At 41.1% G+C, this 27,249-nt stretch overlaps 1 protein-coding gene across 4 annotated transcripts in view; it reads left to right on the forward strand.

The window, feature by feature from the left end:
* The window catches only part of IGF2BP3 (insulin like growth factor 2 mRNA binding protein 3), a 144,840-nt gene that overhangs the window by 84,882 nt on the left and 32,709 nt on the right, over positions 1–27,249 (forward strand). For all 4 annotated transcript variants that reach the window (XM_027539925.1, XM_027539924.1, XM_027539923.1 and 1 more), the window contains 2 exons: positions 21,092–21,143; positions 21,237–21,300. In XM_027539925.1, coding sequence (XP_027395726.1) covers positions 21,092–21,143; positions 21,237–21,300 — 116 coding nt within the window. The remainder of the gene's footprint in view (positions 1–21,091; positions 21,144–21,236; positions 21,301–27,249) is intronic.

Consider the following 27,249-nt stretch of genomic DNA (forward strand, 5'->3'; position numbering starts at 1 on the left):
TTTTGAACATTTAAAAATGTGTTTTATCACTGAGTTTTGAAATTTCTAATATATATTCTGATAAAGGGTTTTTGTCAGATATTTTCTTTGCTTGCAGTCTCCAGTTTGTCTTCTTATGTTCTAAAGTGTCTTTCAAAGAATATTGGTGGTAATTCTTATTATCTTATTGATTTGCATAAACTGTGTCCTCATTCTTTAGTTACATTAGATCTTTTAACTTCAAAAATATTTCATTTTTTTAAAGCTTTCTAATGGCACCCCACTCCAGTACTCTTGCCTGGAAAATCCCATGGACGGAGGAGCCTGGTAGGCTGCAGTCCATGGGGTCACGAAGAGTCGGACACGACTGAGCGACTTCACTTTCACTTTTCACTTTCACGCGTTGGAGAAGGAAATGGCAACCCACTCCAGTGTTCTTGCCTGGAGAATCCCAGGGACGGGGGAGCCCAGTGGGCTGCCATCTATGGGGTCGCACAGAGTCGGACACGACTGACGCAACTTAGCAGCAGCACCCGCAGCAAAATGGATAGTTTAAAGCATATGCAAATGTAAAGAGACCAGTATAATAGACTATCCCATAGACCTATCACCTGATGTTAACAACTATCAGTTTATAGTCAGTCTCATTTCCTCCCCCATCAGATAATTCTGAGTAAATCTTACTAAATAAGTTTACTGATAATTATTTCGGCATGTATTTCTAAAATATAAGAACTAAGAAATAAACCAGTATCATCACACAAATTCATATTATAAAATTTGAAGCATTCAGATATTGTAGTTGCCCCACACATTTAAAAATTTTGTTTCCATTCTTTTTCTTTTTTTCCCCTTTGCCTCTTGATCTTTGGGATACCCAGTCCTTTTTGTTTCTTATTTCCTTGCCATTTGTTAAGCTGCAGCTTTTGTTCCTGCCCGATCTTTTTGTTGATCAGCGGATTCATCTTTACATTATACTTTGGTTTCTCAGTCCTCTATAGCCCCGTGTATTGGTAGGTAGATCTAGAGCCGTGGTCTTAATCTTGGCTGCATGTTACAATCAATTGGGGATTTTTATAAAAAAAAAAAAAATCTAGTGCTCACGCTATATTGTAGACTAATTAAACCTGATCTCCAGGCTATTAGGACCTAGGCACAGTATTTTAGGCTTCTCAAGTGATTCTGCTGTGTTGGTAAGGTGGAGAACCACAAAAGGCTTGATCATACTCAGATTCCATTTCTCCTCCTCTCCTCCTCCTCTTCTCTTTAAGCAAGAATTATTCATAGGTGGAGGCACAGACTTTGGTCAGGAAGTGCATACCTGGTTTTCTCTTTCTGTGGTGTAGCAGCCATAGATTTTGAGAAATCTATTTCATGAAAGGCAAAGGGATTTTCTGATTTTATTATTTTTTCATTTATGAATTGAACCACTTTCATAAAAAGAAACTTTCTCAGATGAACTGTGTGGTTACCATGACATTCTGTTCTTTAAAAAATGGCAAGGTGAGTATTTGCTAATATTTATTTACCAACTTGAAGGTCTCCAGTAATAACTGATACTTTTCTTGAAACATTTTGAGTTTATAATAACACTTTCTGTTTCAGTCCATTTTTTGTTAGCTTTACTGTGGTCAAATTCTGGTCAAATTGTCTCATTTTTAGCCTCTGGGAGTTCTTTCAAGTTGGCTCCTGGGTCCTTTTGAAAATACACCTGCTGTCTTCATTATTAAGGAAGGAAGCTGACGTATAAATAACACTGTGAACTACAAGTTTTCCTTATTTTTGTAAAGAAAATACACAGTGCTTAGATAAAATACCACACAAAAAGTCACAGTTTCAGTTGGCTAGGGGATTGAGTGGACGACTTTCTGAACATCCTTTAAGTTTTGGCTACACACATGTGGCGCACACAAAGAGGATGATACGGGCAGTGTTGTTTGCAAGCTAGTTTTGGGTACCTACCAGGTACACTGTGTGAACAGTTCATGACCATTTTTTCTTTTTTTAATGTCTGTGTAATTGGTGAAACTAATTTATTTATCTCATTTTGTGTATAGATTGTTTGTGGTCTCTTATTCTTACAAATAGGGCCCCTGGCTCCCTATTGTTTAATTAATATAGTTTTACTGAGCCGTTGTTCACATATCAAACAATTCATCTGTTTAAAGTGCACGATTCAGTGTTTTCTGCTATATTCAGACATGTACAACTGGAACCACAGTTAATTTTAGAATGTTTTTATCACCTCAAAAAAGAAATCCTGTACTCTTTAGCTATCACTCCCCCCACCCCCATCTCTCTCAGTCCTAAGCAGTCTCTAAACTTCCTCTCTCTATAGATTTGCCTGTTCTGGACATATCAGAAAATGTAGTCATTGTAGCCTTTGTGTCTGGTTTCTTTTACTTAGCAAAATGTTTTCAAGACTTCTTCATGTTGTAGTGTGTATTGCTTTTTATTGCTGAATAATACTGAGTCATATGGATATACCATGTTTGTTCATTCATCTGCCGTTGAATATTTGGGTTGATTGCATTTTTTGGCTGTTAAGAGTGATATTGCTTTGAACATTTACGTACAATTTTTTTTGCTGTGTGAACATATGTTTTCATTTCTTTTGCATATATACCAAGTAGTGAAATTGCTGAGACTGATGGTAACTCTGCTTAAGGTTTTGAGGAACTGCCAAACAGTTTTCCAGAGTGGCTGTACCATTTTACGTTCTTAACAGTAATGTATGAGACTTCTGGTTCCTCCACATTCTTTGACATTCTTGTTATTATCCAACTTTTTGATTATAGCTGCCCTAGTGGTGTAAAGTGACACCTCATTATGGTTTTGGTTTGCATTTCCCTTATGACTCATGTTGGATGTCAAGCATCTTACATGTGCTAATGTATGTGAAGAATTGAAAGAGTATTTGGAGGTTAGTTTCTGTGTGTACATAGAGCTGCCCGTGACATGGGTTCTCTGTTGCTCTGTAGAATTTCCAGTCTAATTGTTTGCAAAGTCCTGTAATTGTTTGCAAAGATAGCACCGTGAAGTACATTCTAATTCGAAAGTGAATAGATAAATGGCCTATTATAGGAAAGACAAGACCCACAGTTAAGTATAAGGTACTTACTGTGTGGAGGATGGGGGAGGGTGTGTTTGTTCAAAAAGCTGCCATAACAAATTTCTGCAGACTTTGAGAGCTAAGAGAGAACTGTCATCTCCCACAGTTCGGGAGGGCAGCAGTCTGGAATCAGTGGTGGCGAGTCTCTCCGAGCTTCTGGAGGCTGCCGGCAGTCGTGGGTGTCCCTGGGCTTGCAGTTGCATCATCCTGGTCTCTGCTAGGTGGTCCTGTGGTGCTGCTCCCCCTGTGTGTTTTGTTTCCAGTTTCCCCTCTTCTTCAGCGGGTGCCAGTCATTGGGTTAGAGGCCATTCACAGTACTGGTGGGGCTTCCCTGGTGACTCAGATGGTAAGGAATTCAGCTGCAATGCGGGACACCCAGGTTCAATCCCTGAAAGGGGAAGCTCCCTTGCAGGAGGGCATGGCAACCCACTCCAGTGTCCTTGCCTGGAGAGTTCCATGGACAGAGGAGCCTGGCGGGCTGCAGTCCATGGGGTTGCAATGAGTTGGACATGACTTAGTGACGAAACCACCTCTGGTACCTGTGGACATGGATTTTTAACAGACACTCTTTAACCTAGAACAAGAGACTGAGGGACGGCATTCTAGACAATAATAAGAACCAATAAATGTTCTGTTTTTAAAATTGATGAGAGATGAGGTTGGAGAGTAATTCGTGATAATGTTTTGAACCATATTAAATTGCATGGGATTTTTTTTTTTCCCCCCTGAGAGCCAAGGGGAGGTTCAAGGGTTTTAAATTTAAAATTCACATAGTATAGTGGCTGTGTTTGTTGTATTCATGGCTGAATATTAATTTTGAAATAGCTTTTCTATATTTGAGGAAATCACCAGGTTATGAATCTTCCAACCCATCTTAAAAATTGGTGTTCAAATTTTTAACACCCCCTGCTACTAGAATGTAGAGAGCTGACCATGGTTTTGCTTCTAAAATATACCCCTATAAAATAGACTTCGATTCAGTGAGCAGTAAGAGACGTGGAGTTGCCATGTGGACAGCAAGTACATGGAGTTGGTACATGGAGTTTTAAACTGACCAAGTAGAAGCCACGGAACATACAGATTCCAAACCAAATATGTGCTAGAGGTGGTGAGCTGTAGACAGGACTCTGGGAATCTCTGAAGTTGAAGGAAGCACAGAGGAATAGTTTGAAGAGCAGAAAATTGAGACCCACCTCTTCTCAGAGCCCCAGCATCTTCTTAAACCCCAGGTGACCCTGGTTGGTGAATAAATAGAACTTCTAAGAGGTGAATTTGCTATTTTATAGATTTGATTTCCTGAAAAGTTGACAGTTAATTAAATTGTCTTCCTCAAGTATAACTTCTGTTTGACTTTTTTTGGGGCTGTGCTGGGTCTTAGTTGTGGCATGTGGAATCTAGTTCCCTGACCAAGGATCAAACCTGGGCACCCTGCACTGGTAGCGCAGAGTCTTAGCCAGTGGGCCACCGGGGAAGTCCCTCGCCTTGACTGTCGATAGAACTTTGTTATTTATTAAAACCTTTACAGTTACTTACGCATGTCCACTTCCAGTCCCAGTTTATCAGTAATAGATGCTATCTAAGTTGGTACCCAGATCTTTCTAAACAGCATGAGTGAAGAAGGATCATGTTACAGTGCAAGGCGTGCAATCTGGGTGAAAAGCTCGTGCAGCAGAATTTGGTACCGAAAGCAATACTCAGGGGCTTAGTTAGCAGTTTTTTAAGTATAGCAAATATATGTCTGAGCTCCAAGTAAAGCCTTGATTTTGAACACACACTGCCTGAGACTGAGAGCCTGGGTGAGTGTGGGGTCACCCTGGGGGACCTCCTGCCCCACCTGACCAAAGCATTTCAGAATGGGGAAATGCCAAGGACATTTGTATAGGCTACGTTTGTCACTAACTTGGCAGTGCTGTGATGGCTTGTCCACACCACTGGTCAAAAGCAGCTAAACTTCTGACATACATGTTTGTCACAGGGAACACTTAAGCCATGGAGGGAAAGGATTTCACTTGACTTTTATCCCCAGGCCACCCTTCTAGTCCCCTGTCCTTGTCTCAGCGGTGTCTGTGCAGTGCTGTTACGGTGGATTGGTGTGGGTAGACTCTTTCCTTCCTCTGCCCAGTCCCCGAATAATTCATGGGTGTGGCTTTGCCATTTGTTCAGTTGAACCAAAAACATGTTCCATTTTAAAGATGATTTAAAGATGGTCATTAAGGAATAAGCCAGATTTTTGGTTCAAACATTCAGTTTGTTCAGTTGAAAAAGAATGTGTTTTATTTTAAAGATGGTTATTAAGGAATTAACCAATTTTGGGTTCAATTGTTTCTCTAGCACTCTCTAGTGAGAGTCTTAAAATAGGACAGGAGAACCTTCGTTTTCTTTCTTTCTTTCTTTCTTTTTTTTTTTTTTTGTGGCCTTGAGTCATGTAGGATTTTAGTTCCCTGACCAGGGGTCAAACCATGCCCTCTGCAGTGGAAGCTTGGAGTCCCAACCATTGGACCGCCAGGGAATTCCCAACTCTCATTTCTTGGTATTACCTTTTTGGAAAACAGTGTAAAGACCAATATAATCCAATTTAATGACCTCTTTTCTTCCCTGATTGCAAGATTACTTGTTCATTGTAGAAAATTGAGAAAGTGACAAGAAGAAAAAGCCTTTTTCTCGATGGCCACATTGTAATGTTGGACTCCAGGTTTAGTCTAGTATGGTAGGTGCTTTTACAAGGTTGGGTCATGTCTGTTTATATCCTGTTATGTTTTAAGATTTTCTGTATTGGAAATTTGGGCTATGAAGTACAAATCATAAAATAGGCCCCTTTAAAGCATACAATTGGGCTTCCTGGGAGCTCAGATGGTAAAGAATCTGCTTGCAATGTGGGAGACCTGGATTTGATCCCTGGGTCAGGAAGGCCCCTTGGAGAAGGGAATGGCAACTCACTCCAGTATTCTTGTCTGAAGAATCCCATGAACAGAGGAGCCTGGCAGGCTACAGTCCATGGGGTTGCAAAGAGTCGGACAGGACTGAGCGACCAACACTTCTTTCACTTGCAGTGTTTTTTAGTGTATTCACAAGGCTGGGAACCATCACCGCTATCTAATTCTGGAACATTTTCGTTATCCCAAAGAGTAAATAAACTCACAGCATTTACAGGCACTGCCCTTCCCCTTCTAGCTTCTTCGCAGCTGCTGGCAGCCATTAATCTGTTTCTATGGATTTGCCTATTCTAGATATTTCATGTAAATGGAATTATACGTATCATCTTTGACTTAGCCTGCTATTCTCTAGGTGCGTCTATGTTGTAATATGTACTTCATTTCTTCCTTTTTTTAAATTAATTTTTGGCTTCACTGGATCTCTGCTGCTGCACATGGGCTTTCTCGTTGCAGGGAGCAGGGGCTACTCAGTAGCTGTGGTAGGCTTCTCATTGTAGCGACTTCTCTTATTGAGGAGCACAGGCTCTAGGGCGCACGGACTTCAGGAGTTGTGACTCACAGCCCTGGAGCACAGGCTCAGTAGTTGCGGTGCACGGGTTTAGGTGCCCCTCAGCATGTGGAATCTTCGGTATATTCCCGTACCAGGGATCGAACCCATGTCTCCTGCATTGCAAGGCAGATTCTTAGCCACTGGACCACCAGGGAAGCCCTACTGCATTTTTTTTCTATAGCTCTGATAATATTCTAGTGCATGAATATATCATGTATTGTTGACCTGTTCATTAGTTCCAGTTACTATAAGACCCCATAGACCCAGTAGAAGAACTCCTGTGGATCTGGAGGACTAATTCTTATGGGAAATATTTTATCAGTATTTACTTTGGAATCAACCTTTATTTTTCTTCTCCAGATGCTATTTTTTTACTTTTAAATAAGCTTTAATTGGGGAAGTGGGACGGTCTGCTACCACTTTTGAAGGCCTCTACAATTTTGAACATTTTTCACCTCTTTTAGATAAGTCATTTCTTTTATTTCCCACAGGAATTCTGAAAAGTTTTATTTTACTCATTCTCACAAAATCAGTGGGAAATTTTTTTTTTTTACATGTAAAGTGCACCATCTACTGTATTCCGATAAGAAAGGCTTCCATTTTGAATAGACAAAATGGGAACCTAATTCTCTGCTTAGTTTCACATTTCTGATGCCTGGAAAACATTTTCTACTGGCTAGTTTCCCATTTCATGTATCATAAGCCTGGTTTCTCCTCCACTTACCAGATAGGTCTAAGGAAGGGCCGTAGGTGCGTTTGTGTCATGATCCGCAACCTCTAGCCCTGCACACTTTGTGTCAGATATCTGGCGGGGCAGCATAGGGTGGTAGGGGTTTTTCTGGAAGCTAGCAATTTTAATTATTATTGTTCAGTTGCTAAGTCCTGTCCAACTCTTTGCAACCCCATGAACTGCAGCATGCCATGCTTCCTGTCTTTCACTGTCTTCCTGAGTTTGCTCAAATTTATGTCCATTGAGTCAGTGATGGCCATCCAACCAGCTTGTCCATTGCTCCCCTTCTCTTTTCCTCAGTCTTTCCCAGCATCAGGGTCTTTTTCAATGAGTTGGCTCCTCTCCTCAAGTGGCCAAAGTATTGGAGCTTCAGCACCAGTCCTTCCAATGAATATTCAGGGTTGATTTCCTTTAGGATTGATTGGTTTGATCTCCTTGCTCTTGGATAAGAATCTAAAGAGTCTTATCTAGCACTGCAGTTCGAAAGCATCAATTCTTCAGTGCTCAGCCTTTTTAGACCCAAATCCCACATTCACACATGTCTACTGAAAAAACCGTAGCTTTAACTATACAGATGTTTGTCAGCAAAGTGATGTCTCTGCTTTTTAATACACTGTCTAGGTTTGTCATAGCTTTTCTTCCAAGGAGCAAATGTCTTTTAATCTTGTGGCTCCAGTCACCATCCTTAGTGAAATTGGACACTTTCCATTTTTTCCCCATGTATTTGCCATGAAGTGATGGGACCAGATGCCATGATCTTTTATTTTGAATGTTATGTTAAGCCAGCTTTTTCACTCTTCTCTTTCACCTTCATCAAGAGGCTCTTTAGTTCCTCTTCACTTCCTGCCATTAAAGTGGTATCATCTGCATATCTGAGGTTGTTGATATTTCTCCTGGCAGTCTTGATTCCAGCTTGTGAGTCATCCAGCCCAGCATTTCATATGTACTCTGCATATAAGTTAAAAAAGCAGGGAGACAGTACTCCCTTCCCAATTTGGAACCAGTCCATTGTTCCAGGTTCGGTTCTAACTCTTGCTTCTTGTCCAGCATACAGGTTTCTCAGGAGGCAGGTAAGGTGGTCTGGTATTCCCATCTTTTCAAGAATATTCCACAGTTTGTTTTGATCCACACAGTCAAAGGCTCTAGCATAGTCAATGAAGCAGAAGTAGATGTTTTTTTGAAATTTCCTTGCTTTTTCTGTGACCCAGTGGATGTTGGCAATTTGATCTCTGATTCCTCTGCTGCTGCTGCTTCTACTGCTGCTGCTAAGTCGCTTCAGTGGTTTCCGACTCGATGCGACCCCAGAGACAGCAGCCCACCAGGCTCCCCCGTCCCTGGGATTCGCTAGGCAAGAATACTGGAGTGGGTTGCCATTTCCTTCTCCAAAGCATGAAAGTGAAAAGTCAAAGTGAAGTCGCTCAGTTGTGTCTGACTCTTAGAAATCCCATGGACTGCAGCCTACCAGGCTCCTCCACCCATGAGATTTTCCAGGCAGGAGTACTGGAGTGGGGTGCCATTGCCTTCTCCGTCTACCTTTTCTAAATCCAGCTTGAATATCTCAAAGTTCTCTCCATTCACATACTGCTGAAGCCTAGCTTGAAAGACTTTGAGCATTACTTTGCTAGCTTGTGAGATGAGTACAATTGTGCAGTAGTTTGAGCATTCTCTGGCATTGCCTTTCTTCGGGACTGAAATGAAAATGACCTTTTCCAGTCCTATGGCCACTGCTGAGTTTTCCAAATTTGCTGGCATATTGACTGCAGCTTTTCACAGCATCATATGTTAGGATTTGAAATAGCTCAGCTGGAATTCCATCTCCTCCACTAGCTTTGTTCGTAGTGATGCTTCCTAAGGCCCACTTGACTTCTCACTCCAGGATGTCTGGCTCTGGATGAGTGACCACACCATCATGGTTATCTGGGTCGTTAAGAGCTTTTTTATATAGTTCTTCTGTGTATTCTTGCCACCTCTTCTTAATCTCCTCTGCTTCTATTAGGTCCATATTGTTTCTGTCCTTTATGTGTCTATCTTTGCAAGAAATGTTCCCCTGGTGTCTCCAATTTTCTTAAAGAGATCTCTAGTCTTTCTCATACTGTTGTTCTCCTCTGTTTCTTTGCATTCTTCACTCAAGAAAGCTTTCTTATCTCTCCTTGCTGTTCTCTGGAACTCTGCCTTCAGTTGCGTATGTCTTTCCCTTTCTCCTTTACCTTTCACTTCTCTTCTTTTCTCAGCTATTTGTAATGCCTCCTCAGACAACCACTTTGCCTTCTTCCTTTTCTTTTTCTTGGGGATGGTTTTGGTCACCACCCCCTGTTCAGTGTTACGAACCTCCATCTATACTTGTTCAGGCACTCTGTCTACAAGTCCCTTGAATCTTTTCATCACCTCCACTGTACAATTTTAAGGGATTTGATTTAGGTCATAGCTGAATGGCCTTGTAGTTTCCCTACTTTCTTCAATTTGAGCCTTGAATTTTGTAATAAAGAGCTGATGATCTAAGCCACATTCAGCTCTTGGTCTTGTTTTTGTTGACTGTTTAGAGCTTCTCCATCTTCTGCTGCAAATAATCAATCTGATTTCAGTATTGATCATCCTGTGATGTCCATGTTTAGAGTCATCTCTTGTGTTGTTGGAAGAGCGTGTTTGCTATGACCGGTGTGTTCTCTTGGCAAAACTCTGTTAGCCTTTGCCCTGCTTCATTTTGTACTCCAAGGCCAAACTTGCCTGTTACTCCAGGTATTTCTTGACTTCTTCCTTTTGCATTTCAGTCCCCTATGATGAAAAGGATACATCTTATTTCGGTGTTAGTTCTAGAAGGTCTTGTAGGTCTTCACAGAATCATTCAACTTCATCATCTTCAGCATTAGTGGTTGGGGCATAGACTTGGATTACTGTGATGTTGAATGTTTTCCTTGGAAAATAACTGAGATCATTCTGTCTTTTTGGGGACTTCAACCAAGTACTACATTTCAGACTCTTGTTGACTCTGAGGGCTACTCCATTCCTTCTTAGGGATCCTTGCCCACAATAGTAGATACAAGGGTCATCTGAATTAAGTTCGCCCAGAGCTGTCCATTTTAGTTCACTGATTCGTAAATGTCGATGTTTACTCTTGCCATCTCCTCTTTGACCACATCCAATTTATCTTGATTCACGGACCTCACATTCCAGGTTCCTATGCAACATTGTTCTTCACAGCATCGGACTTGACTTTCACCACCAAATACAACCGCAGCTGGGTGTTGTTTCTGCTTTGGCTCGGCCTCTTCACTCTTTCTGTAGTTACTTCTCTGCCCTTCTCTAGTAGGATATTGGACACCTACTAACCTGGGGGGCTCATTTTTCAGTGTCATGTCTTTTTGTGTTTTCATACTGTTCATGGGTTTCTCAAGGCAAGAATTCTGAAGTGGTTTACCATTCCCTTCTCCAGTGGACCACATTTTGTCAGGCCCTAACTAGCAGGGACATGCTCTTCAGCCCTGGTTGTCGCACTGCTGGTCCTCGTTGACTATGTGAAACTTTCACTGGCTGTCGAGTGTTGATCAGAGGGTGGCCCGGGGTAGAGGCAGAGGCCCTGCTGGAGTGGCTGGGAAGGGGGTCCAGGGGAGGCTGGAGCCAGTGTTGGAGGACACCCAGGAATGGAGGGCTCCTCAGTCTCTCTGCTGCCAGTGGCTGCCCTGGGGCCAGTCCGCTGCCAGTTTAGCTATAGGCTATATGAATGTGAATCTTAAGATATCCTGCTGATCTCTGACTTGGTGTTCGTCAAACCAGCTCCCTCTAACTGGATCCCCCAAATGCTTATTCTCACTCCAGCCCCACTCACTAGGGGGTGTATGACAGTTCAGTTCAGAGTAGAAATAAGGGTTTGCTGTGTTTATTTTAATCACAGTATGCGTTCGTTTTGCAGCTTTAAGAAAAATTAACTATTTTTTCTATAATCTATAACTATAATCTATTGCCAAGGTCCTTCCTAGGGCCTAGAAGCAGTTCATGCAAGCAAGTACTTAGAAGCTTAAAGAAATTACTGGGAAATTGAACTTCTGATATTTACCTTAATGAGAAAGAAGGCAGATATTGAGGGAAAGAGAAAGTTTTTATTATAGTGTCCTCTTTTTGTCTTGGGTCGGAAAAGGTAGATAAGTCACTTCATTAGTTATTGCGTTTACGCAGAAGTATATTGGCAGCTTCATCAGGCTTCTGAGCCCATGTCTTCCCCTTTTGCCGTAGTTGTTTGGAGTGGTGATCCTGGCTGTATCCACTTGGATTGCTTCTATGCTTTGATTGTGAATAATGCTGCTGTGAACATAGGTGTACGGATATCTCTGACTCCCTGCTTTCCATTCTTCTGGGTAGGTATCCAGGAGTGCAGCTGTTGGATCGCATGGTAATTCTATTCTTTTATTAGATTTTGAGGAACTGCCATACTGTTTGCTGTAGAGGCTGCACTCTTTTACATTCCTCCCAGCATGTATGAAAGTTCTAATTTTTCTACATCTTGCCAAGACATGTTATTTTCATTTTTAATTTTTTTTGTTATCGCCATTCTAGTGGTACGAAGTGTTATCTCACTGATTTTGATTTGCATTTCCTTAATGACTAATGGTTTTGAGCATCTTTTCATGTGGCACACAAACTTCTAAAAACATCCAGAAGGATCCACCCAAGCTGACAGTGGTTTCTCTTAGCACTTGGGGGAATAACTGGTTTGAAAGTCATTACCTAGTCAATAAGAAACCTAACTTTGCATCACTTAGAGAGTGTGTGTGGTGGGTGTGTGTAGCCATTATTTCTGTTAGTAAAACTATAGAACAAGTTCATGCTGGTTAATACCTTCATCTGATTGAGGTACCTAAAAATAAACTGAGCACTTGAACAGGGTGGGGAGGTTTATTGACCCAAAGAATTGATATAGTTCTTTGCCTTCTGAAAGATGATTTTGATCTTGCTGCAAAGTAAGGATTAGATTGCTTCAGTCTGAACCATTATACGTCTTCTCATTGTACAGGGAAATGAGGCAGTTTATTTGACCAAGGGCTCAAGAGTGTGAGCTCTGAATCTGACAGCTGGGGTTTAAATCATTTCTCCATCACTTCACTGTCTATCCAGCTTCAAATACTGTGTAACTTCTCATGTCTAATTTACCCATCTATAAAATGGGATGTTACCTCCATGGGGTTTGTGTGGATTAAATGAGTTAAAATAGATTAAACATTTGGGACAGTGCTACCACTAGAAAACACTCAAATGTTATTACTCGTAATTTATTACCAAAAAAGGGCCAGTGTAGTTGGAGCGAGAGTGCCATAGATGATGGGCCCCTCGCCTGGAGTCTTCAGGGCTCTCATTGGGGACTTTGTGGATTTTGTTGTTGTTGTTTTGTTTGTTCTTTGGCCACCCCACGGGCATGTGGGATCTTAGTTCTCCAGAAAGGGATCGAGCATGCACTCCTTGGATTGGAAGCATGGGAATTCTGAAGCACCAGGGAAGTCCTTATTAGGGACTTTGGATTGTATCCCAAGTACAATGAGTTGATTAGCTCAGCTTTTAAAAATTAGTCTAGCCCAGTGCTGTCCAACAGAAAGCCCGTTCAGGCCACTTATATAGTTTAAAATTTTCTAGTAGCCATGTTAAAAAAGCAAAAGAGAAATGAAAAGTATTTTTGATATTTTATTTAACCCAGTGTATTACAGTTTTAACATGTAATTAGTATTTTTAAAATTGAGATTTTGTATTTTTTGTACTAACTAGCTGTTCAAAGTCTGCTGTTTGTTTTATACTTAAGTGCATCTTGGACATGGATTAGCCACATCCCCAGTGCTTAATAGCTACATGTAGACTTTGGATGATGAAGATCTATTATGAGAACAACTGGAAACAAAAGTGAATGTGGGAGACAACATGGGAGCATGTTGCAGAGAGAGATCTGGAGGCAGTGTGGTGGCAGAGAAGAAAGCAGCTGGCAGGCCCAGGGCATTAGGTAGGAGGCAGCTTGTGTAGGTGGACTTCCGTTGATGAGCTTGAGGGAAATGCAGGTGCAGTTACCAAGGCTGAGTGCACGGTTCCTAGCGTACGTGACTGTAGATGGTCTTGCCAACTTACTGTGAAATGTAGTAACAGAGGAGAAAGGGACTCACTACTGGGCTTGGACCCAGGTGTCAGGTTTCAAGCATCGCCTGAAGAAGATGATCATCTTCCTCTGTGACTTTGAGGTCTGTGTGAGTAGAGGGTAACTTGGACTGTTCTTGCACTCAATTGCTCTAATCCCATGACTTTTATGGAATCCTAAATTACAGTCGCCTCCCCATGTAAGAGAGTGTATCTTGTGACAGTTGAGGATGGCTAGAAAGTTGTGAGGACTAGGAGATCTGTGTGCTACACTGGAGGCTGAGATTCCCCCTGGATGTTTATTCAGTTTAGCCACTCTGTTGTGTCCAACTCTTTGTGAACCCATGGACTGCAGCATGCCAGGCTTCCCTATCCTTCACTGTCTCCCAGAGTTTGCTCAAACTCATGTTCATGGAGTCCATTCACTGAGTCAGTCCATCGTCCATTGAGTTGATGATGCTATAGAACCGTCTCATCCTCTGTTGCCCTATTCTCCTGCCCTCAGTCTTTCCCAGCATCAGGGTCTTTTCCAGTGAGTCGGCTCTTTGCATTAGATGGCCAGAGTATTGGAACTTAAGCATCAGTCCTTCCAACAAATATTTAGGGTTGATTTCCTTTAGGATTGACTGCTTTGATCTCCTTGCTGTCCAAGGGATTCTCAAGAGTCCAGCATCACAGTTCAAAGGCATCAATTCTTTGCTTGGCCTTTTTTATTGTCAAGCTTTAACATCCATACATGACTACTGGAAAAACCATAGATTTGACTATGCAGACTTTGTCAGCAAAGTGATGCCTCTGCTTTTTAATATGCTGTCTAGGTTTGTCATAGTTTTTCTTCCAAAGAGCAAGCGTCTTTTCATTTCATGGTTGCAGTCACCATCTGCAGCAATTTTGGAGCCCAAGAAAATAAAGTCTATCATTGTTCCATCGTTTCCCCTTTCTAAAGCATCTAGCTGTGGGTTTTGTTTGTTTTGTGTTTGGCTGTGCCGTGGGATCTTGATTCCTTGACCAGGGATTGAGCCCTGGCCCTTGGCAGTGAGAGAGTGGAGTCCTGACCACTGCGCTGCCGGGGAATTTGCTCCCTCTAGGTTTTCAGTGATGAAGATGATGTGCAACATGGCTTGTCAGGTTGGCAGTGATCTGGTCTGTCTGTGTGTGTTGATCCCCTTGAGTTGAAAGTCCATTTCACAGGAATGGTTTGAATGTTACCCAAGTAGTTATAATGGTAACATTTAAGAGAAATATATATTAAGGTAGATATTTTTAAAAATTATCTTGTATTTGAAATTTGTACCATTATTTATTAGAAATGTAATTGGTACATGCAGTATAGAATTTTTGTTTTTTTAATTAATGTAGCTGGTTGTCTGTAGACAGATGTAAGAGAACAAAGTTCCTGGGATGATTTATCCATATCTGGCAACAACTGGTTCCTGTTGCCGTAAAATGTGTTGAGCTGTATTTGTAGAAAGTTCCTTTCATGTCTGATGGCTTTTCTTCTGCTCCTGTGGGAATGAAGAATAGGCAGAATGACTTCATTCTTACAACCTCTCCTCAAAGATTGAGTTTGATTTTGTGTTCGGGAGGCTGTTGTTTTTGTGTGTGTGTCTACGTGTGAACAAAGTGTGCTGGGGCAAAAGTATTGAGTATCCTACTTTTAGTTTTAATTTTACTGGCTTTTATAATGCTTGTGACTTTGCACGTGTACTTTTTTTAAATGTGTGTGTGTCACTTCACTTGTGTCCGACTCTTTGCAACTCTATGGTCTGTAGCCTGCCAGGCTGCTATGTCCTTGGGATTCTCCAGGCAAGAATACTGAAGTGGGTTGCCATGCCCTCCTCCAGGGGATCTTCCCAGCCCAGGGATCAAACCTGCTTCTTTGTCTCTTGCTTTGGCAGATGGATTCTTTACCACTAGTGCCACTTGGGAAGCCCTTTTTATATCTTTTCATGATAAATATCTCTTTATATCACTGTAGACTTTTTAGTGAATCTAGAATTTGTTTCCTTTGCTCCCATTGAAGAGGGTTCCTAGACTGTATCCCCAACACTATCCTATCATCTTCAGAAACGCACACGTTCAGTAAGGAGGACTTGGAATCTAGGGTCATGCATGTCTTATCCATTATCTGGAGCACGGGAGCCAGTGTAACATTTAGGAAGAGGTTACTTGAGACACTACTTACGAATAATCACATCACTATGGTTAATAATCACTAATCTTGTGGGAGAATAAAGATCAGTGAAGAGATCATGAAATGACATTGCTTTCTCTTCCAGGATTAGGTCAGCTCAGGTGCTGTGGAAATGGGGACACTTTTCACAGTCTTGAGGGTATGGCTGGAGCAAGTGTGTGAGGGAGATGTGGGCAGTACCAGATCATTGATTACCTCCTGCACCAGGTAGAAGTTTGGCATTTTGAAGACACTGAAGAGAAGTAACTTCCAGCAGGAGGGCAGTTACTGGGCTGGAAGAAAGAATTCAATCAGACCCTTGCTTCAGATGATTCAGAATTGATGGGACCTGAGCAGTGGGTATAAAGAATAAGTCATCAGCAGTAGATATATCTGCATTGCATGGATTACACCACACCCATAGGCGGTCAGGCTTCCCTGTTGACCCAGTGGTAAAGAATCCGCCTGGCAATGCAGGAGGTACAAGAGACATGAGTTCGATCCCTGGGTCAGGAGGATCCCCTGGAGAAGAAAATGGCAACCTACTCCAGTATTCTTGCCTGCGGATTCCATGGACAGAGGAGCCTGGCAAGCTGCAGTCCATGATGAGGTCACAAAAGAGTCGGATACAACTTACCAACTAAACAACAGCAACCATAAGGGGTCAGCTGAAATATGGTTTTAGGGAGGGTGGAAGGAGGACTTCTGTGGCAGAGGAAATCTGATGTGTAAAGTTCAAAGGAAGATTTTCAGTTCTTTATTTTGGTATTCTAGATTGAAGAGAGGCAAGAAGAACTGTTGATTATGATGGTTTCACGAATGTATACACAGAGGCAAAACTGATCAAATTTTGTGCAGTTCGTTGGGCTTCAATAATATTTCAGGGTTTAAAAAAACAAGGCTGTTATCCAGTCATATCGACCTTAGTTATTTTTAACAGCTTTATTGAGATAAAATCCACATACTGTATAATTCACCCATTGAAAGTGTACAGTTCAGTAGTTTCGAATGTTAACAGGCATGTACAGCCGTCACCGCTGTCTGTTTTAGAACATTCCCGTCCCCTCAGAGAGAAACTTCTAGCTTTGTCCTCCACCCCCACCTGCCCTATATAAACACTTGTTTACTTCTTGTCTCCATAGAGCTCTCCGTAACAGATACTTCATATTCGATATGTGGTCTTCGTGACATGTCTCTACAACATATCTCTACAGCGTGGATGAACCTTGCAAACCTTATGTTAAGTGAAAGAAGCCAAAGTTTTCCAAGGTTCATTCACGTTGTAGAGACATGTCAGTTCTTCATTCCTTTTTATGGCCGAATGAAATTTCATTGAGTAGCTGTTCCACAATCTGTTTATCCATTCATCAGCTGATGCACACTTACATTGCTTCCACTTCAGTCTGTTATAAGTTTAATTCTTACTGCTCTCTGATGGCAAGCAATGATCTTTGCAGTTATCCTGTTATTCTTTCCTTGCTGTTTTCTACATTTGGATGAATATTTTAAAATAACGTTGAACATTTGGGATTTTTAAGTCCTAAATGTATAAAAAGGAAGAATTTGACCAAGACATTTCCTATGAGGCTTTAATTTACTTCAATACTTTCTTTTTCCTCCAGGAATTTAAACTCTCCAGTCATAGAGAAATATTTCCTTTCGGGTTTGAGTAAAATAAATGTATTTAGAAATAAGAATTGGGGTTTAAGAGATTCAAGAAAATGTTGGAAATGAGCAGTGCAAGAATTTTTGTTTTTAACTTCTACACAAGGGTGTTTAAAAGAAAACATTTAGTGGCTGAGCTAGATGGCTGCTGCTGCTGCTAAGTCACTTCAGTCGTGTCTGACTCTGTGCGACCCCATAGATGGCAGCCCACCAGGCTCCTCTGTCCATGGGGTTTTCCAGGCAAGAGTACTGGAGTGGGGTGCCATTGCCTTCTCCGGAGCTAGATGGGAGAGATGGAAAATATAAGATGTTCTAGGAGCGGAGAGGAGACAAGAACCTAGGGGTGGATGGTTTCTGTGTCAGATACTACGAACCTTTGTCCTTCTTCCTAGTGAATGCAGGATGAGTCACAACGTTAGAACTAATCAAGTGGAAGTTGTGTTTATTCTGTGAGAGTTCCGTGGGTTGCAGTGTCGTGATAGAATTGAGTAGTCCTGTAGCATGTCTGGGTGCCTACCTGGTAGATTTAGAACTGGTTACCATGGCATTGCTCAGTCATTTAGGGGTTGGAAAACCCTTCTGGGATTTGTGAATCTGACGAGGTTACCGACAGTAGACAGACTTCTCCCATCTCTCAGTTGTGATCACCCCCATAAAGCTTTGAGTTGGCATCCATATATGTCTAGGTCAAAACCGCCTAGGTTGTGTTGTTAAATTGTTCTCATCTATGTACCAAGATTGATGCTTGACTTTTTTAGAGTTATAGTTTTTTTTTTTCTTCTGGTTTTAGAGTCAGGTTTACATACAATAAAAATTTTTTACATATGATAAAAATTTACCATTTTTAACGTATAAGGGCTATAGTTTCTAATTCCTAGAGATTTTACACATGGGATAGTTGACAACCAGTAGCATTTATCGTGACTTAGGAATAAGGTGAGTAAATCTTAGAAGCAATTTTGTTTTGAATATACTAAACTTTATATAATATATGCAGTGAAAAACTTGGACATTTCCTCAATTTTAGTTAAAAACTTGCTTGTATTTATTTATGTCTGTATGTATATTCACACATAAATACATACTGTTTGTGTGTGTACATATATCAGTGTATATATACATACATCACTTTGCCAGCGGGCCTTTTGGAGACATGAGTTTCATGAGCATTGTTGCAGGTTTAGTCAGCGTTGTTTATAAGTCATGAGCATTTAACTTTCATGGTGATTTCTCGTAATAGTAAAAGTTAATGTAGTATAAGCTAAATTATGTGACGACTACTGTATTTAGTGAAAAAATTGCCTTTAGGGAAAATTAATGATGTTTATTTAAATTATCGTACTAAATTAGCACTTACCCCCTATTTTCTACATGCCTCTTCCACCATCTCTAGCCGCCTCAGTACCCCTGCCCCTCAAGATACCCAAGTTGTCTTGAAGTGAAGTGAAGTCTCTCAGTCGTGTCCGGCTCTTTGCGGCCCCATGGACTGTAGCCTACCAGGCTCCGCCATCCATGGGATTTTCCAGGCAAGAATACTGGAATGGGCTGCCATTTCCTTCTCCAGGGGATCTTCCCAACCCAGGGATCGAACCCGGGTCTTCTGCATTGCAGACAGATGCTTTTCTATCTGAGCCACCAGGGAAGCCTTAAAGCTCTACTATTAGAGTGACTTTCATTTAAAAGCTAAATTTTAAATGGCAGATGTCTTCCCTGATGTTTTAATTATTTAAATTGGAATGAGTTAAATATTTTTTAAGAATTCTGTTAAGTGACACAGAAAACCATTTATTGGTATTATTAAAAATTTTTGTAGTTTAAAAAATATAAGTAGATTTCTGTTTAAAGTTTTTTTTTTTTTTTTAAGGTATTACGTGTTGTATATTACCTATTTCATGGCATTATGGAAGGTTTCCTGTTCTTTGGCCCTTATTAAAAATTATGTCTCATCCAACATTACATGCATAGCAAACTTATCTCTAGAACAGGTAAACACTGTTATCAGAATACTGTTCCTATTAAGTTATACTAGTATTTCCTCCTGAGAACTAGTCACTTCATTTATGAACTATTTGAATGTCTTTTTTAGGTACTGGGGATAGTACAACAAACAAAAGACATTCCCATTCACACTGAGCATGCTTTCTGGTGACTGAGACAGACAAATTAAATTTTAGGTAGTCAGTTAAGTGTTATGAGTTAAAAACAAAAAACTAAACAAATGAAGCTTTATGAGTTAAACAGTAGCTGTAATTTGAGACAAAGATCATTGTGCTTCTAGACCTCACCCACAGGAAATTCACCATGTCAAAGCTTACCTGTGAAAATACTAACAGTTCCATTCACAAATAGGGGTTAACCTTATTTAAAATGGAAAAACAATTAAAAGTTCATCTCCAGACAAACCTTGCTGTAGATTTCAATCTGCACTTAGGAGACAAAGTAAAAGCTTGAAATGTACCATGTAAGATAAACATTCCTTTAGAAGAAATTGCTTAAAATTTAGTAGGAAATTGCCATTAAAACTTACTCAGTGTGTTTCTTGATGGTTTACTGTGTCCTGGGGGGGCCAGAAAACATTTTCAAGGGCTGTCCTTCAAATTTTGCAATAAAATTGATGAGTAAGTGCTTTACTATAAACTAATAGAAGCTTAGTTGGTTTTACTTTTCAAGAAAAACTTGTTAACAGTTCTTAGGAGCAAAAGATAGTTGAATTTGGTTTATACTGATGAGGTATGCCTGCAGTTTATAGTATGATAAAATTTAGTGACTGTTTTCACAGCCTTTTGTTACGTCATCATGCATGTGTAATAATGCTGCTACAGGAAAGACAGTGTCCAGTTGTACTTTTTCCCAACCCATTCTAGGCTTAGAAGACTCTTAGTATAGATGCACTTCTTTTTATATTTTCTACTGTTCAGGAATTGATAAACCACTCAGATTAGTCTTTAGTTCAAGATTCCAGGCAGGATATCTTTCTTCATTTTGCTAGCCTGCCTTGAGAGTGGTCTGTTCTGATATATCCTTTAAGTTGTAAAAGGAAGTTCTTTAAAAAGGAAAATCTTAAGAAATAAGCCTTAACTTGGGCCCTTCTCCTCTGCAAGGAGAAAGTGTGACTGTGGTGGTGGTGTGTGTGAGAAACACACGCGTCTTTGTCCTCCGGCCTCAGAACAGACGGCTGTGGCTCTGCACACTGGCTTTCTGGGCCTTTTGTTGTTGTTCAGTTGCTGAGCCATGTCCGACTCTGCAACCCCTTGAACCTCAGCACACCAGGCTTCCTTGTCCTTCTATCTCCTGGAGTTAGCTCAGACTCCTGTGCATTGACTCGGTGATGCTATCCAACCATCTCATCCTCTGTCGTCCCCTTCTCCTTTTGCCTTCAATCTTTCCCAGCATCAAGGTCTTTTCCAGTGAGTTGGCTCTTCACATCAGGTGGCCAAAATATCGAAGCTTCAGCTTCACCATCAGTCCTTTCAATGAATGTTCAGGGTTGATTTCCATTAGGATTGACTGGTTGGATCTCCTTGCAGTCTAAGGGACTCTCAAGAGTCTCCTCCAGCAACCAGAATTCAAAAGCATCAAGTTTTCAATGCTCAGCCTCCTTTACGGTCAACTCTCACATCCGTACATCTTGGTTAGATCAACTTGAAGTCAAGGACCTCCAGAGAGGCAGGAGTGAAAACCCACCAGATGCTCTCTCTGGGGCCCTTCTTGCACTTCTGTATTCCCAAACCCCAGTTAATTTTGGGGGGCTCATTTCCATCACAATTACTTAAAAACCTTCTCCTGCCCTTGCTGATAACACAGGAAACTGAAAACTTATAATTTTGTCTCCCCCTCCTGATAGGTGCTGGATAGTTTACTAGTCCAGTATGGAGTGGTGGAGAGCTGTGAGCAAGGTACATGTCTTCTCAATTGCTTTCAAATTTGTAAAAGGAAGAAAGTAGAAAGAAAACTAACTTCTTTTCCCTCTTCTTTTTTTCTTCCTGTAGTGAACACTGACTCGGAAACTGCTGTTGTCAACGTAACCTATTCCAATAAGGAGCAAGCCAGACAGTAAGCAGTTTGAAACTTCTAATCTCTATGTAATAACAAGGTTGAATATAGTACTTTTATTTTGGGCTAGTGGGTAGCAGACAACTTTATTTTGCGAAGTTTGACCTTGCAAATCTTTGTAAGTTTGAACGTCTGTTAAGAATCTACATCGGTTAAAGTTTTATTACATTTTCAATATAATGTTAATGCCAGTAATAGTTATTTTATGATGCTGAATTATATCCTGTTTGCAAAGTGTTCTGCACGTGGATATCATTGCCAAATTACATTAATAGACCTTTTTTCCCCTTATTATTTGTATGATACATACATTCCTACTGTTCTACACAAAGCTGGTAAGTTGATCATGTGTTAAACCAACACCAGTGTTAAATGTTAAGTTTACCTGTTACTTATTTTTCTCATGATTACCAGATGTCATTTAGAAGTGTGTAGGCATGGCACTAATGTAATTTGGTGGAAAAAAAATATTCCAGTGCAACAGACAGGCAAAATTTCACAGATCAAAAAATTTCCCCTAGGAAAAGATAATTCTGTTGGCTTGGAAATAATCTAACGAACTGACCACTGGAGAGAAGAAATGAGGTGCCCGCAAATACTGCTTCTGACTGGGCTGCTCAGAACACAGACGTGGAGGGATGCGCCCGCGGTGCCGGGTCGCGCTCAGTGTTCAGGCGGAGCCAGCCTGTCCTCTCTATGGGGGAGCAAGGGCCGTGCTGACTGACCCTGAGCCCTAAAGGGGATGGGCAGAACCAGCGTCACGAGTGGGAAAGAGCTAGGTTACCAAAGGCAGCACTCGCCCATGGAGGGCCAATGAGAAGGAAGATAGGGCTGGGGAAAGAGATGGAAATCTGCATAACACAAGGGGAACTTTTGTTTTTAAAAGTCAGTAATATTTACATGGTTCGGAATTTTTAAAGTCTAGATGCGTATGCTGCATATCTTCCCTCCAGGGTTGTTCCCCGACCACTTGCCTTTGCTTCCTCGGAGATAACCATATAGAAGGCTAGAACATCTGTGTGTTCTTCCTCCTGTTTTACACAGATGATACCATAGCATCTGAGGGTTTTAAACGTATATAACCTCTCTCTTATAGTTGCATAGAATTTGGTTGTATAGATGTGGAATGTCTTAGTCTCAAATTAGATTTCTAAGTCTCCTGCAGTTGTGAACAAAGATGTAGTGAACCCCTTTTGCAGTCATTTTTCAAGTGTATAAGTACAGTCATAGGTTAAATTCTTAGAAGTAAATTTGCTAAGTCAAGAAGGATGTGCCTTTTTTGTTGGATATTGATGAGTTATCCTTTCTAGATCTTAAATGAGTTTAAATTTCCCCCAGCACTACGAGAGTGTCCATTTCTCCTTAACTTTCACTAACACAGGGCTTTATCAAACCTGGCCTGTCAAGTGAGTAAAAAGTAGTATCTAATCATGTTAATTTCGCATTTGCTCAGAAGCCAGACTCGAGATTCACTTTTAACACTTTGAGACTTTCACTGTATATTAAAAATTTTTTTAAAATTGAAGTATAGTTGATTAGTAGTGTTGTGCTAACTCCGCTTTATAGCAGAGTGACTCAGTTGTGCACGTATATGCATTCTTTTTTCAGTATTCTTTTCCATTATGATTTATCTGAGGAGACTGAATATAGTTCCCTGTGCCAAACAGGAGAACCTTGTTTGCCCATTCTAAATGTAACAGTTGGCATCTGCCAACCCCCAATTCCTGGTCCATCCCTCCCCCACCCTTAGCAGCCACAAGTCCAGTCTCCATGTCTGTAGAGACTCTTTAACAGATTTTAAAATATTCAAATGTTCCTTCTCTTTGTATCTTTCATTTATTTAACATAAATGTTAGCAGTTTATGTGCTTAGTCGCTTAGTCATGTCCAACTCTTTGTGACCCCATGGACTGTAGCACACCAGGCTCCTCTGACCATGGGGTTTTTCAGGCAAGAATACTGGAGTGGGTAGCCATTTCCTGCTCCAGGGGATCTTCCTGACTCAGGGATTGAACCTGTGTCTCTGGAGTCTCCTGCATTGGCAAGCAGATTCTTTACCACTGAGCCACCTGGGAAGCCTCAACAGTTTATATGGAGACATAGAATTGTAGTATGAGTTGTAAAATAAACTGATTTCTCACAGAGTTTATTCTTTAATCATGGTATGAGAGGAACAACAGGAAAATTTCACATTTTATATCTGAAGTAGAGTGAGGGTAAAAGTGTGCAGGGAGAAAGACAGGTGCTCCATTCATTTACACGATTCAGTTGTGTAAAGAGCTCTGCTAAGTACTTGACAGAGCCAGCTCTCTGGTAGATGGAAAATAAGGGATGCCATGATAAACCCAAGGATATTTGAGGGTTGTCGGAGGCCAGTCCCAATTGCCTTACTTGATGATTTATTATCTGAGGCTAGCTTGGTAAAGAGGGAAATGCTTAGTGTAACAGTTATTTAGCCATATGGGAGAACGTCTTTGAAGAGATTTAAAGTGAACTTGGATGGGGACAGGTTGACACTTAGCACCCCTACCCCCCTTAGAAAAATTCCGAAGCATTAGGTGTATAGGCACGGGGCAGACTGCCCATCAAGGCAGAAGACATGCCTAGCAAATATGGAGACGATTTAATTCTAAAAGTACTTTGTAATGATTGTTAGAGATTGTCAGGATCCTGTGGATCACATGAGGGAGGAAAAGACTGTTAGGAGTTTGTGGTTGACGTAACTATAGCATCTAAATAAATGAGCTGGGCATCTCCAGGAGGGAAGGTCATCATGTCCTTTATTCTGGTAGCCAGTCCATTACCATTCATTGAGTGTCAGCTGTTGACCAAAGGTTGCCAGTGAATAAAGGCAAAGTTTCTGTCCTCAAGGGTGTGCCCCTGGTGGTGGGAGAATATTTGGAGAGGGATTACTTGATTTAATTCTTGTCCAAGTTGAATTTTCCTTCTAAGAATCCTGGGTTTTCTCCACCTGAAGAATTTCAAAGATCAAAGAGAATTAGACAATAAGTGAGTATTCATAGGACGTTAACAGAATGGACAAATAGTTTTGTGGACAGTGTTATGAAAGCTATTAGTTCTCTAGTAAATTTTTTTTTAAAGATAGGAAGTGCACTATCATTTTTAAAGGAGAATTAATTGTATTTGAAAGGCATTTGATAAAGTGGAAAAAGCATGGACTCTGAGGTCAGGCAGCTCTGACTGTAACCTTAACCTCTCTGAGTGTCTTTTCTCAGCTACAAAATGAGGGCTGACAAGAGACGAATATGTTTGTGTATATATGCCCACATATATAGACAGTGGTCTTACCAAATGGCCTGGCGCCCAGTAAATAACCCATTGGTCCTGGGCACGCACAGAGCAGCTAGTCGTGCCTTGCGCAGGGGAAGGCTGATCCATTCGGGACTTGTCTGCTGAGCCCAGTGAGCCTGTTCTCGGGGCTCCACCAAGACTGTCTGCTGCCTAAGCTAAGCTGGCATGATTTCTTCCTGCCTTTCCCATGGCAGCCATCCAAAGCTTACTTCTCTAGGTGATAAGGGCTGAGTTGACATTCTCAGTTGACGTCTTTAGCGTGTGTTAACATAGGCGTCTCTGTAACTGGGATGCGCTTGCGCAGGTGTGAGTAGAGTGTGGAGACTAAGAGGGTTCATTTCCAGAGTCTGGTTCCATGGAATGGACTCCTTGTGACACTTTTCTAGCTGTGACTCTGCTCAAGTTAATGTTCCTTAATATAATCCTGTCTGTGAGATGCAAAGGTAGTAAGGCAATAGCTATTAAACGTTTTCCCAGTATTTTTCACTGCTGTAGAGAATGCCCTGTTATTGTACAGGATGCTTCATTTCAGATAATAACTGGGATTATTATAACCCTCAGGAGTTAGAGACCTAGTTCAAAAGCCTCTTTTTACTTAAAGCTTTATGAGTGACACACTTCTTTTTTTTTGGTAATGAATGACACTTTTAAGAGGATTCCTCAATAAGGCTGTCTATAGGACAGAATTTAACCTGGAAACTCCTGCCATCTTGTGGCTAAGAAAAAAATCAAAAGTTAGCAGTGCTAATAGTACTAGGAAATAATATATTTGTTTTAACCACAAGCCTCAAATTACTAATGTCTTAGAATAATAAATGAGTAAAAATAATGAAAACTTATTTAAATCAGGAATATGTATTTAGTGTTTCTTGTTCCTGGAAGCAAGACAGACTTGGATCTCATGGGTACCCTATTCCTTCCATCTTCTAGGGATGCTCAGATAACAAAGACTCTAATTCACTGGAAGATTTGTCATGGGTGACAAAGAAATAACCCTTCAGAATTTATACATATTAGTTATTTTTTTATTTTAGAGTTACTATTTCTTTTCTTTTCTTTATGTATTTAGGGCTGTTTATTATCTAGGTCAGTTCAGTCCAGTCCCTCAGTCGTGTCGAGCTCTTTGCGACCCCGTGGACTGCAGCACGCCAGGCCTCCCTGTCCATCGCCAACTCCCAGAGTTCACTCAGACTTACGTCCATTGAGTCGGTGATGCCATCCAACCATCTCATCCTCTGTCGTCCCTTTCTTCTCCTGCCATCAATCTTTCCCAGCATCAGGGTCTTTTCAAATAAGCCAGTTCTTCACATCAGGTGGCCAAAGTATGGGAGTTTCAGCTTCAGCATCAGTCCTTCCAATGAATATTCAGGACTGATCTCCTTTAGGATGGACTCGTTGGATCTCCTTGCAGTCCAAGGGACTCTCAAGAGTCTTCTCCAACACCACAGTTCAAAAGCATCAATTCTTCGGCGCTCAGCTTTATTCACAGTCCAACTCTCACATCCATATATGACCACTGGAAAAACCATAGCCTTAACTAGACAGACGGACCTTTGTTGGCAAAGTAATGTCTCTCCTTTTTAATATGCTTTCTAGGTTGGTAATAACTTTTCTTCCAAGGAGTAAGCATCTTTTAATTTCATGGCTGTAGTCACCATCTCAGTGATTTTGGAGCCCCAAAAAATAAAGTCTTGACACTGTTTACCCATCTATTTCCCATGAAGTGATGGGACCAGATGCCATGATCTTTGTTTTCTGAATGTTGAGTTTTAAGCCAACTTTTTCACTCTCCTCTTTCACTTTCATCAAGAGGCTCTTTAGTTCTTCTTCACTTTCTGCCATAAGAGTGGTGTCATCTACATATCTGAGGTTATTGATATTTCTCCTGGCAGTCTTGATTCCAGCTTGTGCTTCCTCCAGCCCAGCGTTTCTCATGATGTACTCTGCATATAAATTAAATAAGCAGGGTGACAATATACAGCCTTGATGTACTCCTTTCCCTATTTGGAACCAGTCTGTTGTTCCATGTCCAGTTCTAACTTGCTTCCTGACATATATACAGATTTCTCAAGAGGCAGGTCAGGTGGTATTCCCATCTCTTTAAGAATTTCCCAGAGTTTGTTGTGGTCCACACAGTCAAAGACTTTGACATAGTCAATAAAGCAGAAGTAGATATTTTTCTGGAACTCTCTTGCTTTTTCCATGATCCGTCTAGTCAAGGCTATGGTTTTTCCAGTAGTCATGTATGGATGTGAGAGTTGGACTGTGAAGAAAGCTGAGCTCCAAAGAATTGATGCTTTTGAACTGTGGTGTTGGAGAAGACTCTTGAGAGTCCCTTGGACTGCAAGGAGATCCAACCAGTCCATTCTGAAGGAGATCAGCCCTGGGATTTCTTTGGAAGAAATGGTGCTAAAGCTGAAACTCCAGTGCTTTGGCCACCTCATGCGAAGAGTTGACTCATTGGAAAAGACTCTGATGCTGGGAGGGATTGGGGGCAGGAGGAGAAGGGGACGACAGAGGATGAGATGGCTGGATGGCATCACCGACTTGATGGACGTGAGTTTGAGTGAACTCCGGGAGTTGGTGATGGACAGGACAGGGAAGCCTGGTGTGCTGCAATTCATGGGGTTGCAAAGAG

The sequence above is a fragment of the Bos indicus x Bos taurus genome, chromosome 4 (genome assembly GCF_003369695.1).
Source record: "Bos indicus x Bos taurus breed Angus x Brahman F1 hybrid chromosome 4, Bos_hybrid_MaternalHap_v2.0, whole genome shotgun sequence".
NCBI classification, from domain to species: Eukaryota; Metazoa; Chordata; class Mammalia; order Artiodactyla; family Bovidae; genus Bos; species Bos indicus x Bos taurus.